Genomic DNA, 21,226 nt, shown 5'->3' with positions numbered 1-21,226 from the left:
AGCTCAAAAGTGAAAAAAGAAAAACAACAAAAAACAAAAACAAAAACAAAAAAAAAACAAAAACAAAAAAAACCACCCTGAAAGATGGTAAATTATCACACAAGTATTGGAACTAATGCGTGGCTTGAAGAAAAAACCACCACCAACCAACCAACCAAACAAAAAAAAACACCATTAAATCACAAGTACTATCAAGAATGCAATAGATGCATGGTTTAAAAACAAACAACAAACAAAAGTTAACAAAACAATAAAACCCCAACCCCCCTGCCAGTGACTCACTCTATCACAGGTACCATCAAGAATTCAATAGATGCACACTTTAAAAACAAACAACAAAACAAAACAAGTTAACAAAACATCACTCTCACCCACCCCCTCCACCGCCCCCCTCCACCCACCCCCCTGCCCATGACTCACGCTATCACAGTTTCTACCAAGAATGCAACAGATGCATGGTTTGAATAAAAGCGAAAACAAAAGAAGTTAACAAAACAAAACAATAACACCCCCCCCCCCCACCCCACCCTCTCTACCCCCCTCCCCCCAGGCCCTGACTCACGGTGAAGGTATGGTGGCTCCAGTACCATCTGGATCCATGCTGCTCCAGCTTCTCTCCAGGGCCACTGGCTGGGTCATCTTCTCTCTCTGCACGGGGACATCAACACCACACATCATGTGCAACGACTGAGAGACATTTTTCGTTTCTATGTTTGTTTTTTCTTCTTCTTTTCTTTATTTTCCACAACACACAGCAAAAACAATGATTGAGAGACACAATCTTTCTTTAAAATGAAAAACGACTGCTGAGTAAAACAACAACAACAAAAAAAACCACAAAAAAACACAACACCACCAAATGGAGAAAGTTTACAACCCACATTTTTCATAAACTTTCTCCATTTGGCATTCTTTCTTTCTTCGTTTTTGTTTGTTCGTTTTGTTCGGTTTGTTTTTCCAACTCGTTCATCACTGCACGCCTAGTACTGCCCTGGCATCAAAATTCATTTTATTTTTTTTATTAAATGGTGTTCTGTCCTTGCATGCGCAAACAGCAAGCAAGGGGAGCTAACTTCTACAGCATTCTCAACTGTGTCCCCAACTTCTTGTGAACTTGGAAGGAAAAACAAACACCCACCCAGTAAGTTTCAGCGTATTTTCTTAATTTCCTTCTTTTTTTTTTCTTTTTTTTTAACGCATCAATATTGCAAGGGGAACTTGCCGAAGCTGTAAACTCTTCTAAGGTCGAATGGACTGATTGATCAGTGATGCAGACTGCCATCTTCTATCTCTGTGCAGAGGGCAGATACACGGCAGCATGCACATATGAGAGGCAAGTTTGTTTTTTTTTGTTTTGCTTTTAACCGATGACAAAAACTGCCACCTTCCTTCTCTCTCTGCACAAGAAGGAAATACACAGCATGCACAGATGAAAGACAGACATTTTTGGTTCGTTTCTTGTTGTTTTGTTTTGTTTCATTGTCAACACAAACATGAAGAACAGAATGTGATTTTTTCTGCAGGAGAGAAAAACATAACATCATGAAAGTAGAGAAACTCTGACATGAAAAATTTACTTTTAATCTTCCTTCACATACGCAACACAACACACACACATGTGTACACACACATGCTATTTAGATGTTTCATTAAAAGTGTATTCAATTATTGGTATTCAATGTTGGTTTGATAATGGTTGTGCGTGTGTGTGTGTGCATGTGTGCGTGTGCATATGTGTGTGTGTGTGTGTACGTGTGCATGTGTGTGTGTGCACCCATGTGTGTATGTGTGTGCATGTATGTGCATGCGTGACTGAAAGAGCACATGCGTGTGAGTCTGTGTGTGTGGTGAAAGAGGGGTGAGGATGGGGAGAAAGTGTGGTCGTATGCCTCATAGAAACACAGAGACAGAGACAGAGAGTTTATATGCTATGTGTTTTGTTTTCGGTGCAACTGTGTAAGTGCGTGCGTTGGTGTGTGTGTGTGTGTGTGTGTGTGTGTGTGTTCACAAAGAAAACCAACAACAAAGATTAGAAGAGACAGACATATGGAAGACAAATTTATAAAAATAAAAAAAAGTGATAAATCCTGAGAGAGGTGTGATACCATGGACGTTGGTCAGATCCAAACCTTTGCCTGGAGATTTCATTTTGATTTAACAGCAAGTATAAGTACTAGTAACAAACCTTATCAACTACACTCGAGCTAGTGTTCATCAACATCAACACAACTACCTTCTTCTTTCAGAGCCATTTTTCTTCAGGTAAATTACCTTGACAGTGCCTGAAATCAGGCTTCAGATATAGTTCACCTGTTCATAAGCATGACACCATTTATTGCACGCTCTTTTGTGTACACTCCTGTGAAATCCCTCATCATTTGTGAGTCAAAGGTTGTATAGAAACCCTGCGCCCTTGACTTTTGAAGCAAATCTTGATCAACCACCGAAAAAAAAGGCATGGGCCTCTTCTCTTTCCCCACCCTATCTATGTGCATCTGATACAGATAAAAATTAAAATAAAACAAACAAACAAAAAACAAACAAAACCCCCCAAAAATAACTAGAGGTGGAGATGGGAAGGTAGGTACAGAGGTGGGAACATTTCTAGCAATCTAATTGGTCACCCATGAGAATCAAATCCCGATCAATCATAGAAGCTTTCCCAGCAGAGAACTCTACCATAAGAACATCTGAATTGTTTGCAAATGAAGAAAACTATGACCAAGTACAGAAAACACACACACACACACACACACACACAACAACAACAACAACAACAACAAAACACACACACACCACACACAAAACAACAACAGCAACACAGATTTAAAAACTAAGCAGCATTAACATGCTGTAAGTGATACAAATCAATTCAGTAAATATACATTAAAGTCTGTGAAACAAATCAGAAAATGAACATTAAAATTTTATTTAAAATCTGTCTTGTTCTTGCTAATGAAAATAATTACATTAAATATGTTTAACATGATCAAGAAAATGAAATAACCATACAAAAAAAATGTCAGTCACAATAGCACAAAACACACACACACACAAAATCAAAAACAGTAAGAACTATACTAGTTGTTTTACGACTTCACTGTCAATGCAGTTAAAACATTTGTCAGGGAACATTCTTGGAATCAAAGTTAGCACAAAATACAGTTTAGAACACCTCACACAAATAACAAACCACTGAGTTCTAAATGCTGTGATACGGGAGGACCAAAGACTCCAATCCAAAGGCTTCCCGAAAGCTGAAGAGCCACATAAAGTGTTAAAGGGAGAAAACTATTCTACTCTGTGATGCCTCAAGATCTATCCACACTCCCTCCCCTGTCGGAAGTTATGAACAACAGGAAACCGCAGTGTGTGAACTAATTCTAGCAAATGGAAGGTCCTCCAATATTCAAAACCTGTCTTCCTTGTCCATACCCTCCTTGGTAAAAAGGACAATGCTTTGAGAATTATGTTTTTGAGTGTGTGTGTGTGTGTGTGTGTGTGTGTGTGTGTGCGCGCGCGCGTATGTGTCTGTGTGAGAGTGTGTGTCTGTGAGAGAGAGAGAGAGACAGAGTGTGTGTGTGTGTGTGTGTGTGTGTGTGTGTGTGTGTGTGTGTGTGTGTGTGCGTGTACTAACTGCACCTCAGATGCAACCTGCACTTGCCTCACAACACCAAGGTTCAGTAGTCAAGTGGTTAATCCACAAATCAGCAATTCACATCCTTGCATCAACTTACATTATACAATGACACAAAAAAATAATGCAATGACAACCACAATGCTACAGTTTACAAGATATCATTACCAATCTTGTGTTGTTTAACACACACTGCCAATCAAGATGGTTTTCAATGATTATTTGCAAGTTAACTAATAGACATAGCCAATTAAGGTTTTCAGTGATTATTTCTGTGTTAATGAATGGACATTACCAATCAGTAAGGTTTTCAATTATGACTTTGGCACTGACTAGTGGACAATTACAATCGGAGGTTTTTATTGATTATTTCTGAGTTAATTAAGTGGATAATTACAATCGAAGAGGTTTTCACTGATTACTTCTGAGTAATTAATGGACATTGCCAATCAAGGTTTTCAATGATTATTTTTTTGTTTACTAACGGACATTACGAATCAAGGAAGTTCTCAATGACAACTTTCGCAATAATTATTGCACATGTCTATATCAAAGAAGTTGTCAATAACACAGAATTTTTCAACTGAATTACGCCCCACCCCCACCCCCCCAACAACAACAACAAAACCAAAAGAGTAGATTGCTTTTTAACAAATTTCACCAATAACATGCTGTTAAAAACAAGCATCAAACTAAGACAAGACACACAAAAGACAACTACAGCACACAAACATTTTAACACAACACAACACAACACAACCTGACTGAAGTTTTTTCTGACTATCCTTGTACAACATCAACCAGTTAAAACTATAGCTGGGCACTGCGTGTAGTTCCAGCACATGACACGAAATCAGTCCACACTTGCTGCATAAAGTATAAGGTAAGAAAATAAGGGAAGGGAAGGGAAACAGCAGAAGCCTTACAAAAAAAAAACCAACACCCCCCCCCCCCAAAAAAAAAAAAAACCCATAGAAAACCCTGCACCATTTCAGAACCTTGCTGGAAAAAAAAAAAAATGTGCATATGAAAAAAACCCTCAAAATCAACAGCACTCTGGCTCCAAATACCATTTTGTCCAACAAATGTTGCGTGCAGGGAAAAATGGGTTGGTGGATGGTGGTGGGAGTGGGGTTAAGGTGGGGGTGTGGGGAGGGAGAGGGGGGGAGAGATAACAACCAAATAAAAGAAGAAAAAAAAAAAGAAAAGGAAAAGTGGATTATGTTATTAGGGCCAGCCTCACAAAGCAGCAACCGGGTATATTCTGGATGATAAACATGGTGGATACATGTTTCTGCATACATACATATATATATATATATATATATACAGGGTTACAATATGACTTGAAGGGTGCCAATGACACCCAGTACCTCCTCTCTGGTCACCTCCGGCTCATCGGTGCCCAAGAACGTGGGATTACTCGTACTGCCGCGGTCATCACCACCACCCCCGCTGCTATGTTCTAAAGAGCTCAACTCAACTGGGGTCAAGGTTCGGGGTTTGTGCCTCGACTGAGCTCCCCACCCCACCCCCAGACACAACCAGAAAGAAGAAAAAAAAAAGAATTAAAGCCAATTGTGGATGACAGCTCACTGCTGTATGTATCAGTTCACATATCACACAAGAAAAAAGAAATTACAGCAAATCGTGGATGGCAGCTCACTGCTGTACGAATTATTTTACATGTCTAAGCCACACGACAGCAGGGGTGTAAGCACAATGCATTATAAATGTGTTTAAGTTGTGCTGATGTGGTTACAAATCAAAGCACTTTCACAACCAAACTTTCATATGCATGCGTAACTCTGAAACATAGGAATGGAAGGCAAAACTTATAAATGTGTGTACATAAAAGGCTAGGAAAACTGTGGGCAGACAGAGAGTGTGGAGGGAGGAGCTATTTTAAACAGAGGTAGGTTTTTAAGGCTACTCTTGAAAGAGCTGACAGCAGAGATCTGACAAAGTGGGAAATCATTCAAAGTGTAACGTCCAGAGACAAAAAGAAAGAATGTAAAAACTATGTGGGCTTCAGACTGAAGGGTTATCACTCAAGTGTTTTTCTTCCATCACTGCTATTTCTGAAGGCAGTGATGCTTTTCTTTTTATATGAAAGTGCTGTCATTAATACAACTTCTTCTGCAAATGAAGAAACAACAGTGCTTTTCTTCCATCGCTGCTATTTCAGATGCTTTTTTTCCTTTTAATGCAAATATGTTATCATTAATATAACTTCTTCTGTAAATGTTGAAACAGGGTTAAATGTAAGATTTTAAAATTGCGTTAAAGTGTCCCCCCCTCCAACCAACCCTCCAAAAAAGAAGAGCAAAATGAGTTTGGTCAAAACTAATGTCTTGTTTTGAAACAATCTTGAAAATCACAAAGCCATGAATTGCATACAACAGCTATCCATTGCACAGTTTTCTTTCTCTCTTCTTTATTTCCCATGAACAACAACAACAAAAGTTCAACAGATTTTAAAACACTGTAGAAGAAACAGTAAAAGATCTGTTAACCATTTTTTTTAATAATGTTTCCAACCCCATGAAATACAGAACAGAAATGCACTGTGACAACTTGAGTCACTGACCTTGAGTAAAAAAAAAAAAAAAAAAAAAAAAAAAAGCACCATGAAAAAACACTCACACATCCATTTTGAATTCTGCTGTCTCGAAAATGAAAAATAAATTCTGCACAAAAAAGCAAAAAAAAAAAAAGCAAAAAAAAAAAGCAAAAAGAACATTTGATATTACTACAGCAAAAACAGATATATTCATACCACATGTCAGCTTTTGAAACACACACACACACACACACACACACAAACATACACATACTTTGGATAAAATTTACTTTTTGTTGGGTTTCCCTGGCAAATAAAAGAAGCAAAAACACATCAATCTAAGTCCAACAAACAAGAAACCAATCAACCCTGTCGACAAAGCAAAACACAAACAAAAATATTCCTGTAAAGAGAAAAAAAAGAAAAGAATATAAGCCATGCAAAACCCTTTTTTTTTCAATAAGATAAAAAGTGAAGCGAAACTGAGTGCATGACATTAATATGCCATGCAGACAATAAAGCATATAAAAAAAAACATGGCTAGATGCATTCAAAACACAAACATAACCTTTAAAAAAAAAACCACAAAAAAACACCACCAACAAAACAAACAAAAACAAAGAAAACCAGCCCCAAAAATACAACTGATAAATGTACAGCATGGCTGTCTTAAAAAATTGTATGTCCCTTATGGGGGAACCAGAGTTGAGCACCATTCACAGTTATTTCTACCACTTCTTCATCTGCATTCATGGACTGTAGCTCCAACCTTCATTGGTGTCTATGAGAGCGTTTATAAATGTATGACGGTTTCCACCACATTCCATTTTCAGGCGTGTGCATGCTGGGTATGTTCATGTTTCCATACACCACCTAATGCTGATGGGATCTTTAACATGGTGTATTTGATCATCAGCATTTGTGTACACATGAAAAAGGGGAGGGAATGAGACACCAGCAGGTCTGCACACATGTTGACCTGGGAGATCAGGTAAAATCCCCATGTTAGTTACATACTTTCTTAATATCATCTTTTCTTAATTCCGTACCTTATACATGACACAGGCATAAATGCACATATATATACTCATTGTTTCTTTATCTAATGGCTTTACACTTGCACATTATCATTATAGTGATCTTTTTGTGTGTACTTGTTTGTTTCTGCTTTACTTCACCCCACAACCCCTTTTTTCTTTTGGTTGTCTGTATAAATAAAATTTATCACTGGTCTCCTCCAACTCTTCTGTTTCTTTCACACAGATCAAAGTGACAGGCAAAGTTGCTTTGTTCAACGTTTCAAAAAGTAAACTAACACACATGACATTGTACTTACCCTTTTATACACATACTGGATATAATCCTACAAAACAATGTTGTTTATGACAAGAATATCAGTCTGGCACGCAATATATATACTTTTTTTATTATCAAAATTAAAAGCAGGTACAGTTCAAACTACTTCATGCAATAGTTTTGGGCCGTTCATTCTTTCACACAGCTATCTTTACAGACGGCAATATTACTTATTTTCAAGCAGTAACTTTGATCAGTTTATTTCTCTGTATGCTTGTAATCTTTTCATATGGCAATACAATCTGCTTCAGATTTAAAAAAAAAAATCTACTGGAAGCCCCCCCCCCCCCGCCCAAAAAAGAAGAAAAAACCAAAACAAACAGCACATATGACAAAACCTATGCAAAGGGCATAACTGACGATACATGGACAGACATTCCCCCCTTTCCCTAACACCTTCGTCTTACAAAACAACTGCTGAAAGCAAAAAGTAAAAAAAATTTTGGAAAAGCAGCAGACCGACAGCATATATGACAACACCCATACGAAGGGCATAAACGACACTACGTGGACGACAAACATTTCCTCATTCTCTCACCTTGATCTTCTCCTTCTCTGTGCGAAGCTCCCCTTCCAGTTTCTCGGCCACCAGGCGGTAGTTGCGGGAGATCGAGTTGCACAGGCTGATCAGCCAGTCAGCAATGCTGCCGATGAGCGTTGCGAAAAAGTTCCCCCAAGTCTTGGCCTTGTCAGCAACTGGGAATATTGGGATGAGGAAAGAATCCGTCAAGAGAAAGGAAATTTTTTCCTAAAATTACGATTCCCCCTTCTCTTAAATCTTTATCCTACAATTACTGAAAGCAAAAAGGAAAAGAAAAAAAAGCAGACAAACAGCACATGACACCCATATGAAGGGCATGATCGACACTATATGGCTGTGAAGCGGGCAACATGGACACTGAAACATACACGTAAAAGACATACACATGTCTTGTGTCAATTGCCTTTTCGACTGCTGGGATTCCATTAAAATGGCTGAATCTGTGTTCTCAGTTTTGGCCTTTTCTCCCATTTCTCATTCAATTAAAACGATCTAACAGTGTACTCAAGTTTCTGGTTTCTCTCCTTCCTTGCTGTGCTTAGTTTTTGGTTTCTTTCCTCCTGTCTTTTCTGATTAAAATCGACTACCAGTGTGTTCAGTTTTGGTCCCTTTCTCCTCCGTCTTTTCCAGTTACAATGATCTGCCATTGTACCCACTTTTAGTCTCTTTCTTCCCCAGTCTCTGTTCATTAAAATGATTTACCAGTGTACTCAGTTTTGGTCTCCTCTCTCTCTCTTGATATCCCTCTCCGTAACCACTTGAAGACAGCTACATTTCTATTTTACTGTGTCTTGATACATTTAAAACAGATGACAAAGGAAATTCTCTTCCAAAAAGTATGTTAATCTAACATACTTACCATGACCAACTGGTGCAGACTCCAGCAAGGGTACAATTCCTGTCCTGTGCAAACTACTACCAACCTATGCTGAGAAAACGAAAGTAGCTACAGCTGATTACATGCTTGTAGTAGATCGACTCCCTTACAGATAATAAAGGAAATTTTGGGTCACGGTTAAGTATGTGTAATTTAAAAGTGATTTTTCTTGCTGAGCTTTACTTTGTTTTAAATATTTACTGATGGTATTGAACTATTACATGGACACTGACAGACAAATAAAGAGAGAGAGAGAATGAATGAATGAATGAATGGTTTATTCATTTATAGGCCATTGCCCCTTATGAAAGGGTGTCACAATTTCTTCATAAACATTGCATCGTGCATTGAAAAATGACATTCGTTCAAATAACATAAATATAACATACCTTAATTTTAAGTAATATTTATGTCCTCACCTTAGTAATACATAATACACATCATGAAACATATTGTATTCAAATGACATTTATACACTTAAATGATATATGATATACGCTAAATGATAACTCTTACATGCGTAGCTAATGACACTCAGTTACGTTATACACATCGTCCGTATGTAGTCGTTACTGGATACACTAAGACATAAGAACAGCTCGGAGCTTAAACGATTTATACAGATAAATTGATAGGTTTCTAATAGTTTGTTCATGCGCTGATGCCATAAGTAACGACAGTCTAAACTGACTTGGGAACTTAAAATATTTCAATGGTATGTACTGTACTCTTAAATTATACAAGACAGGGCAGGACAGAACAAAATGCACCTCATTTTCTTTCTTCATCTGGCAAAGTGGACATAATAAGTCAGCCTCGTTCTGCATTCTATAACGATAACTATGTTCAGCAATATCGGAAATGCCCAGTCTGAATCTTGTCATTGTATACCTTAAATATCTATCTAGATTCATTAGTAAATATGTTTTGATATCAGGTATAGTACAAAAAGTTCTGTAAACATTAAATCTTTCACTATTTTTTACATGAAAGTCCCATTCTTGCCATCTACACAGAATTAACCTTTCCTTGAAAACCCGAAGAAACTCATCAATCCCTTCCACACCTTGGTTAAGCCATACATAACCAAAACCAAACATGCACAACTTAGAACGTATGTTAGTAGCCCAGTTTGTTTTACCACGTGCATCAAGATCGAATAACATTTTGTAGGCTTTGTGAGGTAATCTAGACTCATGCATTCTTACTAATTTTAGCCAGTATTTAATGCACTTCATAACTGAATTTATATAAATAGGATACCTGTTTGTTTCTCCATATACAAAATCATTAGGTGTTCGTGTTTCTACACCCAAATATCTTTTTAATGCAAATAAATGAACCTTTTCACAATTAAATGCTGCTCTGTCAAGTCCCCATATCTCAGCACCATACTGTACTATTGGTTGAATTTGTGAGTCAAATAATTTCAAATAAGTATTTAAAGAATTACATTTTAACTTTGATAACTTTTGCAATATGCATAATAGAGCATTTTTTGCTCTGCTACAAAGATTGTTACAGGCTGCCACAAAACTCAGTCTAGTAGAGAAGTAAATTCCTAAGTATTTATATGCATTAATAACTGGCATAACAATACCATTATATGTCCACCTTTCCCTAGCGGCTAAATACCCCCCTTTCCTAAATACAATGATATTACTTTTATCCATGTTTACTTTCAAGTGTAGAGCTGAAGCTGCATGATATAGACTATTAAGCTGTGTTTGTAAACCAATAATAGTTTCTGATAATAAAGCAACATCATCAGCTAATAATAATATAAACAGTTCAAAATAATTAGGCATAAACATAGCACCATGCCTACCCTCTCTGATCACTTCTAATGCTAATTCATTAATGAATAATGAAAACAGAACAGGACTGCAGACATCGCCTTGTTTGACACCCCGGGTACAATTAATATAGTCTGTTAGCTTAGCACCACATCTAATTCTGGTTTTAACATTGGTATACATACTATAAATACAACGAAAAATCTTACCTCTGATACCGTTTTTCAAAAGAATAGGCCACAATAAATTTCTCTCAATGGAGTCAAATGCTTTTTCGAAGTCAATAAAGGCAACATATAATTTGCGATTAAAAGAGAATTGTTTTTGAACTAGTGCCATCAACGTAAACATATGATCAACAGTCGAATAACCCCTTTTAAATCCTGCTTGATATTCACCCGTCAGATTATACTCATTTATGAATTCTTGAAGTCTGTTATTTATAATCGTACTATACACTTTGCTACTTACATCACACAATGAGATACCTCGGTAATTACTTGGGTTATTTAAATCACCCTTTTTAAACAAAGGGATTACAACAGAATCTGTCCAGTTTTCTGGAAAAATACCCTTATCAAATAATGCACTGAAAAGCTTTACGAAAAAATCAGCCACTACATCCCCAACATATTTCAACATTTCCCCGATAATTTCATCTGGTCCTGCAGCTTTACCATTTTTTAAATTTCTGATAACAAGTAAAACTTCTTCTTTGGATATTGGTCGGTTCATGGAACTAATGTCCACAACACTATTATCATTATGGTTTTGATCATTTTCATCTTCAATTATAAAGCTTTCATTTGCAGAAGTCTGTAATTTAAGTAAACATTTGAAATGTCTAAACCAGTCATCAACCGTTAAATCGTTTTCTTTTAAATGAAATTTTATGTACAGTTTCCCAAAATTCTCTTTGATTATTTACTGCACATATAAGTTTATCAAGTAACAAATCATTATATTCCTTTTCTTTTCTTTTAATCAGATTTTTATACTCTCTTCTTGCCATGCAGTAGGCATCACCATCAGTTTTGTCTTTGGTACGATTAAAAGTCCTCAGTAATCTTCTAGCTTTCAACTTGCTTACTCTGCATTCCCTATCATACCAGTCATTATGTTTATCATGCATTGTTAGATTAATTTTCTTTTTCATACATTCTGCATGCACCTTAAGGCAATCATTAAACATGTTCAATGCAGCATTACAATCATAATCTATCAAATATGTTGCACGATCTAGTACTAGTAGTGTTTCATCAGAACTCATTGCCTGAGTGTAAGTACCATGTAAATTACTATTCCACATAAACTTTTCAGTAATCTGGTTTCCATCCAATGTGTGCATACAAGTAGCATTTACTCTGTCTCCAAAGAGAGAGAGAGAGAGAGTGTGTGTGTGTGTGTGTGAGTGTGTGTGTGATGTGTGTGACTGTCCATTCAGTCAATGGTGTGGGTGCCTTACCACTGTCCTCCCCTTCCTTCTCTTCTGCTGGGCTCATGTCAGGTCTTGCTCCCTGGAGAGTAAACCAACCATTCATTGTCAGTCAGTGAGCTTCAACTCTGCAGGTCAATGTTATCGATTTCATTGTCTGTATACTGCTCTTTCCATTCTCTTTCTCTCTTTTTTTCTGTGTGTGTGTGTGTGTGTGTGTGTGTGTGTGTGTGTGTGTGTGTGTGTGTGTGTGTGTGTGAATATTGTTTTTTTGTGTGTGTATTTTTGTTGTTGTTGTTGTTTCTTCCATCAATGTGATACTTTTTTTTTAAAATGTTTTTGTATTGTGCTCATCTTATATTAGATTTTTCTAATTTTCATAAAAGAGAATCAAGGAAATGTGTCCTCATTCAATGCACACCATCAAAAATACCCACACGGACAGCAAAATAAATCGAAGAGCTCTGGACATGTACAAAACATTTTAACAGCATTTTGGAGAATCATAACTGGAAAAAAAAAAAAAAAATCCCCCAACAACCTAAAGATACTGTTATTCATTCAAGACATATTTCACGGGGGAAAAAAATCTAAATACACACATACAGAAGACAAACAAACAAACAAACAAACAAAACATGACAGAAATCTTAAATAAATTACAAAATTAACTTGCCACTATGATTTTATCAAGAAATTTCAAGAAATTTAGCAAGATTTAAAGGAAATTTTCTATCTAAAATTACGTTTAAGTAACATACTTACCATGACCCACTAGTGCAGACTCCAGCAGGGGTCTGACATTCCTGTCCTGTGCAAACTACTATCCACCTATGTGGAGAAAACGAAAGTAGCTACGGCCGATAACATCCCGGAAGTAGGTTACTTCTCCTTTGCCCCCCTGACTAGTGCCCTCTTTTCACAGCAAATCGCCGCAACCAGTGCAGTGTGCAGGGAGAACAGAAAGCGGGGAGGAACGGGAGGGTCTTAAATGTGGGTCACGGTAAATATGTTACTTAAACGTAATTTTAGATAGAAAATTTCCTTTTAATTACACATACTTAACCGTGACCCACTAGTGCAGAATGGCACGACAAGATGGGAGGGCTCGTCTGTTCTATCGCCAGTGCGCTGCGATGGCCTGTTGTGTAACCACCGCAGAGGCAACGCCTCTTGAGCCATTGTCCCTGAAGCGGTAGATGTCCCTCAAGTAGAATTCGATGAAGGAAGAGTGTACTGTGTCACCTAAGGATATTGGTGGGGGCAAAGAAGACTGAGGTCCGCAGCTGTATTGTGGGAGAGGTCTGTGGACCACAGCTGTGCTGATAAATGTAGCGCAAAGAAAATCGGGTCAGTGTGTTGAATCCACACTTTATTGAGAGCCCTTTGAATCAAAGGAAGGGAAGGAAACACGTACCCCATAGGACTGTCTCACTTGAGCGCGGTTGAGCGTCAATGCAAGGAGGTACACATGTGGTTTGATCTGATGATTCCACATCGGTTGTGGGCCGATAGTGGAAGTGATATATGTGTTTGAAGGAAACTGTGGCACAAGACAGAGGTAGGCCACCATGTTGGGCTTGCCTTAGGCGTGACAGCCAGATCTGTAGAGCTCCTCCATGCGGGCTGACAGGCGATGGGCGCTCCCCCCGACACTTTTTTTTTGTTTTTGGTCACTGCCAAAAAACAGCACTGGCATGTTGCCTATGCATAGAATGGCAGACATTTGGCAACAAGAGACTTGAGGTCCCTGGTGTCTCTGGGACACGGCTGTGTAATTGTCCCTCAGTGCCCTGGGTGTCCCTACCCGAATCGGTCACCATCAGATGCGAGACGGTCGGGGTATGTGACATGACGGCGCCATAATCCAGTGTTATGGGCATCGTGGACGAGGGGGTGGCAAGTCCGTCGGCTTGCTGTGGGATGTGCATCCCCCTGTAGCTGAAAAGCGGTCCAACCTCGCAAATTGCTCCTGCGAGAGGACCGACGTTCAGCTGTTGTGTGTTGACGGATAAAGGGATAGACAAGATCGGCCCGAGCACTGCCAAGTGGCAGGATCAAGTTATCAAGAGGCACTCCAACGTGGAAGTGCCGATATTAGTTTGGGTAACAGCAGAGTTAGGCGATGGGGCAGAAGAAAGCAGCACTGCCGAAGTTCAATGGGCCATGCACGTATCTGCTCTGTGGGCGAGGGGCGGTGCAGGCGCAAGGTGTGGCATGGGGAAGCAGAGTGGTGCATAATTGCTGCAGCAAGTTAGCGATGATCTGCTGGTTGTTTTGTTGAGCAGCTTGCTGAGACGCCATTAGTGGATGGGAAACAGCAGCAACCGGCGGTGTGGCAGATGGGGTCATCACCGCACAGCTTGGTGGGACCGTGCACACACCCACATTGTAGGCGAGGAGCAGTGGCGGTGCAAGGGAAATAATTGCGGCGGTCACCAGCAAGGGTGCCGAAGCAGGGGTTGCCTCCCTTGGATCGGGCACTCTGGACAAGGGGGAGGGTGCACGCATATGGGCGAGCGTGTTCCCTAGTGGTCCACCTTCCTCCCTACGTATTGGGAGGGCATCCCTACGCACCTCGGTCGCCATTGAATCCAAGACGGTCGAGGCATGCCGCGTGGGGGGTCGCGTGATCCGATGTCACGGCCGCCACCACGACGCATCACACATAGGGCCCAGTCTAGTGTGCGGATCCAAAGTAAGCATATGGTGTTGTTTCCCCAAAGGGATTGTGGCAAATTCCATTGGTGCAACTGTCGGTATGGGTAAAGAGACAGAGAAGGTCGACTCGTGCACTGCCGACTGGCAGGGCCGAGAAAACGTGGATCGCATCGAGTGCATTCGCGGATCGTTAAAAATGGCATTAAAGGCAGCACTGACCTGAGTGTGAAGCAACAAACCTCTAGAAGTCACCAGCAGAGGTGTAGGAGGTGGTGGAGGTCTGGAGTCGACCGGAGGGAGTGGAGGAAGTGGCGGCGGGTTGGCGTTGTTGAGAGGGCCAGGAGTAGAGGGCCCAGAGTGTCAGCGGATCGATTGCAATCGCGCCTTAATTTTAGCATGATCGCCCAATCAAACTATATAATTATGTGACCTGGTTGGAGACATAACTTGACAAAAAACAAGAACGCCAGAGAATTGACAGAGAGACAGAAAATATGAAAAAACTTAGCCGTATGAAGAGCACAGGAACAGGAGTCATGATGACTGCCGGAAAAAGAGGGCGCTAGTCAGGGGGGCAAAGGGGAGGTAACCTACTTCCAGGAGGTTATTGGCCGTAGCTACTTTCGTTTTCTCCGCATAGGCAGATAGTAGTTTGCACAGGACAGGAATGTCAGACTCCTGCCGGAGTCTGCACTAGTGGGTCACGGTTAAGTATGTGTAATTAAAAGATATTTTTGTACATCTTATTTCATAAGTAAATGTTAAGAATTTGGCCAACATTAACAGAAAATTTTGTACCTCTGATTTTATTTATCTTTTTTTAAAAATATAAATCTAGCAAAGATTCAAAGACATTTTCGTTTTTAATGAAATACCAGTTTGACAAAACAAAACACATGACATAAAATAACAGCTTTAGGCAAAAAACAAAACAAAAAACCCGAAATAAACAAACAAAAAATAAGAACAATAATTCAAAACTCAAAACAACACATGAGAGAGAACAAGAGCAGAAAAAGAAAGGTGTTCTCAACAACAAGTTCTCTCCCCTACCCTGTGCCCAAGGAATAAAGATCTTACTTCCGGTTCATCCTGGGCCCTCACTTTGTCTACTGCAGTCTCTGTGCCCTCGTCTATGGCAGTGCTGATGACCTAGCATAGACAAGCAGGGGAGGATAGTCAGAGGGGAAAGGGCAAAGCATTACACACACACACACAAACACACATGACAGTGGTAACACTGCCTTATACTTACTAGCAAATCTGGGAGGTCATGCACTTCTGTCTCAAAAGGTCATGCCAGCTTATACTTACTAGCAGTCTGTAACACTAGCAATCAAACTAGCCATCACACTGGATTACACTTACTAGCAAATCTGGGAGCTTTTGGAAAAGGTTGGTGAAAAATGGCACTCAACTGACATCCCCCCCCACATCCCCCTAAAGTCACTTGTTCTCAAACGAGCAAAGCAATCAAATGTTTTGGATATAATTACACATTTTTGTTAAAAACACTCTCTCATAATAGTCTATGTACATACAAGTATAAAGACACCTCTCATGCATACATACACACACACATACTGAGACTCACACACAAAATACATATCTATTCATCCATTTTAAAAAATAATAGTGCATCCACAGGCTCACGACTCATCCTAACGAGCTTGTGAATGCACCATGTTGCCACCACTGCAGCACCATACACTGTCCACTCACACACACAAACACTCAGATTCACAATATATATATATATATATATATATATATATATATATATATATATGTACTATCACAACTGTCTTGAATACTAATCATTTCGATTAACTCACTCGGGACGACAAGTTTTCTCCCTTGCTTTTCCCCACAGACGGCCCATTTGTAAGAGTTTGGAAAAAAAATTACAGAAAATACAAAATACAGAGTAAGAAAATGAAACTTTGAGAACTGGTTTATTACGTGTTGAGCTATTACATATAAAAAAAATCAAATTTCTCATCTTATTTTTACAGTTTTGCCATGTGTAGAAAATACTGCCAATTTTTCACCCCAAATCACCATACCCATGCTCGCTTTCTGCATTAAATTCACTTTCTTCTTCGTCATCATCCACCTCTTCAATGTCCGACCCTTCAGTTTGTAGCATTTCAAGTACTTCGGCAACACTAAAATGTTGCCGTCGCTGCCTTGTTCGCTTCACAACATTTTGAGAAGAGCCCGCTTTGCTAACAGGCTGGCACACGAGCAGACGACCGGTCAGTGACTTTGTCAGCGTGTGTGCGAGACGGGCCACACATGGCAGGCTGACCAATCATACCATTCGATTGTGGAGTGACCCAGAATAGCGCACTCAGCTTGGCTAATCACAAAATCATGTGTACAGCGCGTGATGGATTTTTATTTCTTGAAAATGCTATTCCATTCCGTCATCTGAAACCGAATACATTTTATGTAGGAATGCTCATGCATTCCTTCGTCCGGAGAGAGTTAAACAGCAATGAAATATGGAATCAAGCAGAGGGATTTCTGTCACAAATTAAAGATTCAATTCGTCACTGACCCCTCTGGTGGGGCATGGATGATGTTAGAAAACAACATAATCAGGAACTATGTTTATCACTCTGTTTGCATCAGTTTAGGTATAATAGGGGTTAGCATTCCTTCATCTGCAAGAAATACAGAGTGCAGAATACTTTATTATCTCAACAAGAGAAATTCATTTGTGGAGTAAAACCTATATACACTACAAGAGAATCACAGTCATTCAACATGTTTCCATAAAAAGACATGAAATGCTTACATGTCAACCTAGGGCAAACCATGCACACAATCAATAATTACAGTAAACAACAAAAAAAACATCAACAGAAACAGAAACCCTCAAAATGTAAATCATACAAACATCGTCACAGCCATACGTGTGCAATGCTACAGTTTGACAGACATGGGATAACATACTATAAGTAAACGTTTAGTGATATATATATATATAACAACAGTATGCAACTCAGCAGTACTTTCAGTTAAGATGTCATATTCCACTCACATACGCTCTAGCATACAATTTCTAGTCACTTATCTGATTATCAATTATTGTTGTGTAAAAGTGGAACTGACGTTGGAATAAAGATGCATTTGGTTCTGTTTATTTTCAATTTTGGAAAAGAAAGAAGCTTATGTACCACAAGGTATGGCTGGATGATGTTAAATGCTGAAGAAAAATCAATACATAAATGTGAACAAACAAATTTGGTGTCTCCAAGTGAGTGTATCAGCAGTACTCTGGCTGGATCAATATGCGAACTGGTACTGATCATGGCAGGGTGTGTATGATGTAATGTGTTTCAGGATGATGTGTTCTTAACATTTCATGACAACTGCAGTCAGGGCTATGGGCGATAATCATTTAAAGAAACAGTGTTTCCAAGCGTCCAACATGGAGTAACACATTTGCACGGGACCTCTATTTTGTCCGTCACACAAATATCTTCAAGACTCACTGCAGTTTTGATATATTTGATGGATTTCTCTCCATTTTCGTTTAATAATAATTATAATACTTAAAACTGAAATATCAACAATAATGATACATTTGCTGAGCAGGAATCAACATAGATTTCTGACTGCAGAAGAGAAGAAAACACAGAAACTGTGGAACAAAGAGCAAAAGAAGATCCAAAGGACGTTCAAGACATGCCTCTTGGCAATCCTGAAAACCCTCAAATACAAAGATAACCTATCCAACTATTTTCTTTTAATCACGAAATCAAATCTCTGCACTAAGACGAAGCCAAATGAACCTAAACTTCAGTACAAATCAAACTTATAATTCCACACGTCTGGCTTGCACAAACGCAAGTGTGCAATTCTACAGCATACAGTTGCAAGAAATAAATCAAGAAACATAGAGGAAAATTTTGTTTTTGTGTTCAAAAAGTGTCACCTGTAATGGGCCGAGCCTCTTGTCCTCATGTTCGTCCTGTCCAAACGTGAGAGAGTCCGGAACCTTCTCTCCTGGAGACTTTTCCAGCTCCTCCTCCGTGCCTTCTTCAAACAGGTAGTAGTCGCCGGCTCGGATTGCTGCAACGAAGAATGAAAACACATCACGGACGGGTGCGGCAACCAGGTAGTCTCAAGGTCCTGAGTTTGAAACCTGGTCACGAAGCCTGGTGGGTTAAGGGTGGAGATTTTTCGCATCTCCAAGGTCAATATATATATGCAGACAGACAGATAGATAGATAGATAGATAGATAGAAAGATATATGCAAACACACCAGGCATGCACAAGCATGCACGCATGTACACACACACACACATACACATACACACATACAAGCACAAGCAAAAATAGGGTGATAACAAATTTGACTCACTACTGTTTTTACACATAAAACCTAAAACTTCAGCAGGCATCTTCTGAGAAAAAAAAAAAGAAAAGAAAAAAAAGGTAATAAACTCGATCCACACCCACCCAACTAACTGCCAACAAGTGAACCAACCATGACACACCCGTGGTACCTCAACCTGCATGTTTTAAACCCCTCCACTCCCCATCCACACACACACACATACACACACACAAAATACCAGTCACACACACACACACATAATACTCCCACACCCACACACACACACTCACCCACCCAGCCACACACACACCCCCAACCCCTCCCCTTCACTTTCTCCCTTTACCCTGGAAGTGCTCAGTGGGCTCCTTGAAGTCCTTCCTGAGGGCCGCCTGACGCTCCTTGAGGAACTTCATCTTCTTCTTGATGTTGACAAGGATCTGGTTCTCCTGCTCCTTCTGTTTCTCCACCTCCCTCAGCAGAATGCGGTTGATCAGCTCAGCCCCTCTGCAAGTTTGGAAAAAAAAAAAAAAAAAAGGAAAAAAATGCCTTTAACAGCCATTGAGGCAGTGACTTCACATTCACTCAGTCAAGGGTAAGGTGGGGCCCAAACCACCAGTTTTTGTTTTGTTTTGTTTATTTTAAACCTTCCCAGACTGAAGTCAGGTACCATTTCACACCTGGGTGGTGCATCTTTCTTAAGGACACAACACCATGCATGAAACGCAGTCTAGAACCCTGAAGATGTATGTGTATGTATGTGTGTGTGCGTGTGTGTGTGCATGCGTGCGTGCATGCGTCTGTCTGTGTATCTGTGTGTGTGTTTGTGTGTGCGTGTGCGCGTGTGCGTGCGCGTGTGCGCGCGCGCGCGTGCGTGCATGCGTGCGTGTGTGTGTGTGTGCATGCGTGCATGCGTCTGTCTGTCTGTCTGTGTATCAGTGTGTGTGTGTGTGTGTGTGTGTGTGTGTGTGTGTGTGTGTGTGTGCATGCGTGCGTGCGTGCGTCTGTCTGTGTATCTGTGTGTGTGTGTGTGTGTGTGTGTGTGTGTGTGTGTGTGTGTGTGTGTGTGTGTGTGTGTGTGTGTGTGTGTGTGTGTGTGTGTGTGTGTGTGTGTGTGTGTGTGTGTGTGTGTGTGTGTGTGTGTGTGTGTGTGTGTGTGTGTGTGTGTGTGTGTGTGTGTGTGTGTGTGTGTGTGTGTGTCTTTCCCAAGGACATAACACTATGCTGAAACGCAGTCCAGAACCCTAAAGAACACTGGATCAGATGTCCATCACCTAACCCGTTCTGGAAGACAAACAACAACAGAAAAGAAAAAAACACCCGCACGCCCAACACCCCCACCCCCCAAAAAAACCCCACTGCAGTTTTGAAATATATACTGGACACTTTGGATGGGAAAAACTATTTGCAGAGACCCAGGCTTTGACACACAACTGACAGACCTGGAGAAATCTGAACGGTTCTTCTGCACTGCAACACCACGGCTCTTCACAGTGTAAAGGGAGGAGGAGGAGGAGGAGGAGGAGGAGGAGGAGGAGAAGAAGAAGAAGGAGGAGAAGAAGGAGAAGGAGAAACAGAAGAGAAAAAGAAGAAGAAGAAGAGAAGAAGAAAAAGAAAAGAAAAGAAGAAGAAAAAGAAAAAAAGGAAGAAGGAGAAGAAGAAGAAAAGAAGAAGAAGAAGAAGAAGAAGAAGGAGAAGAAGAAGAAGAAGAAGCAGAAGAAAAAGAAGACTGGGCAACTGCCCAGAACAAACATGATTTCATTATTCAACTTTAGATGTCATAATCACAATTTACCAACAACTGAAACACAGCATGGTTGAACAGAATTTCAAGACAAACAAGAGAGGCAAGGCCTTCAAGACTCACACTTAAAAAAAAAATCTAATCGTTAAAATGTGTTCTGTATTTGTTATTATAAAGCTTTGGTTTAAAGAAAAAGAAAAAAGGAAGAAAAAAGTCCTAACAGCAGATTCGAACCACGTGCGTTCGGATGAGAAGAAACTGTCTTAT

At 39.8% G+C, this 21,226-nt stretch overlaps 1 protein-coding gene across 1 annotated transcript in view; it reads right to left on the bottom strand.

Moving 5' to 3' along the window:
- The window catches only part of LOC143285396 (piezo-type mechanosensitive ion channel component 1-like), a 213,963-nt gene that overhangs the window by 43,445 nt on the left and 149,292 nt on the right, over window positions 1-21,226 (bottom strand). The window contains exons 31-37 of the mRNA XM_076592641.1: window positions 19,562-19,722; window positions 18,813-18,949; window positions 15,947-16,018; window positions 12,236-12,287; window positions 8,095-8,252; window positions 5,011-5,151; window positions 563-648 (exon numbers count right to left, since the gene is read on the bottom strand). Of these exons, the coding sequence (XP_076448756.1) occupies window positions 563-648; window positions 5,011-5,151; window positions 8,095-8,252; window positions 12,236-12,287; window positions 15,947-16,018; window positions 18,813-18,949; window positions 19,562-19,722 (807 nt within the window). The remainder of the gene's footprint in view (window positions 1-562; window positions 649-5,010; window positions 5,152-8,094; window positions 8,253-12,235; window positions 12,288-15,946; window positions 16,019-18,812; window positions 18,950-19,561; window positions 19,723-21,226) is intronic.

This window comes from Babylonia areolata, chromosome 9 (genome assembly GCF_041734735.1).
Source record: "Babylonia areolata isolate BAREFJ2019XMU chromosome 9, ASM4173473v1, whole genome shotgun sequence".
NCBI lineage: Eukaryota > Metazoa > Mollusca > Gastropoda > Neogastropoda > Buccinidae > Babylonia > Babylonia areolata.
The sequence above is the reverse complement of the archived record's forward strand: the minus strand, read 5'-3'. Positions and strand labels throughout refer to the sequence as shown.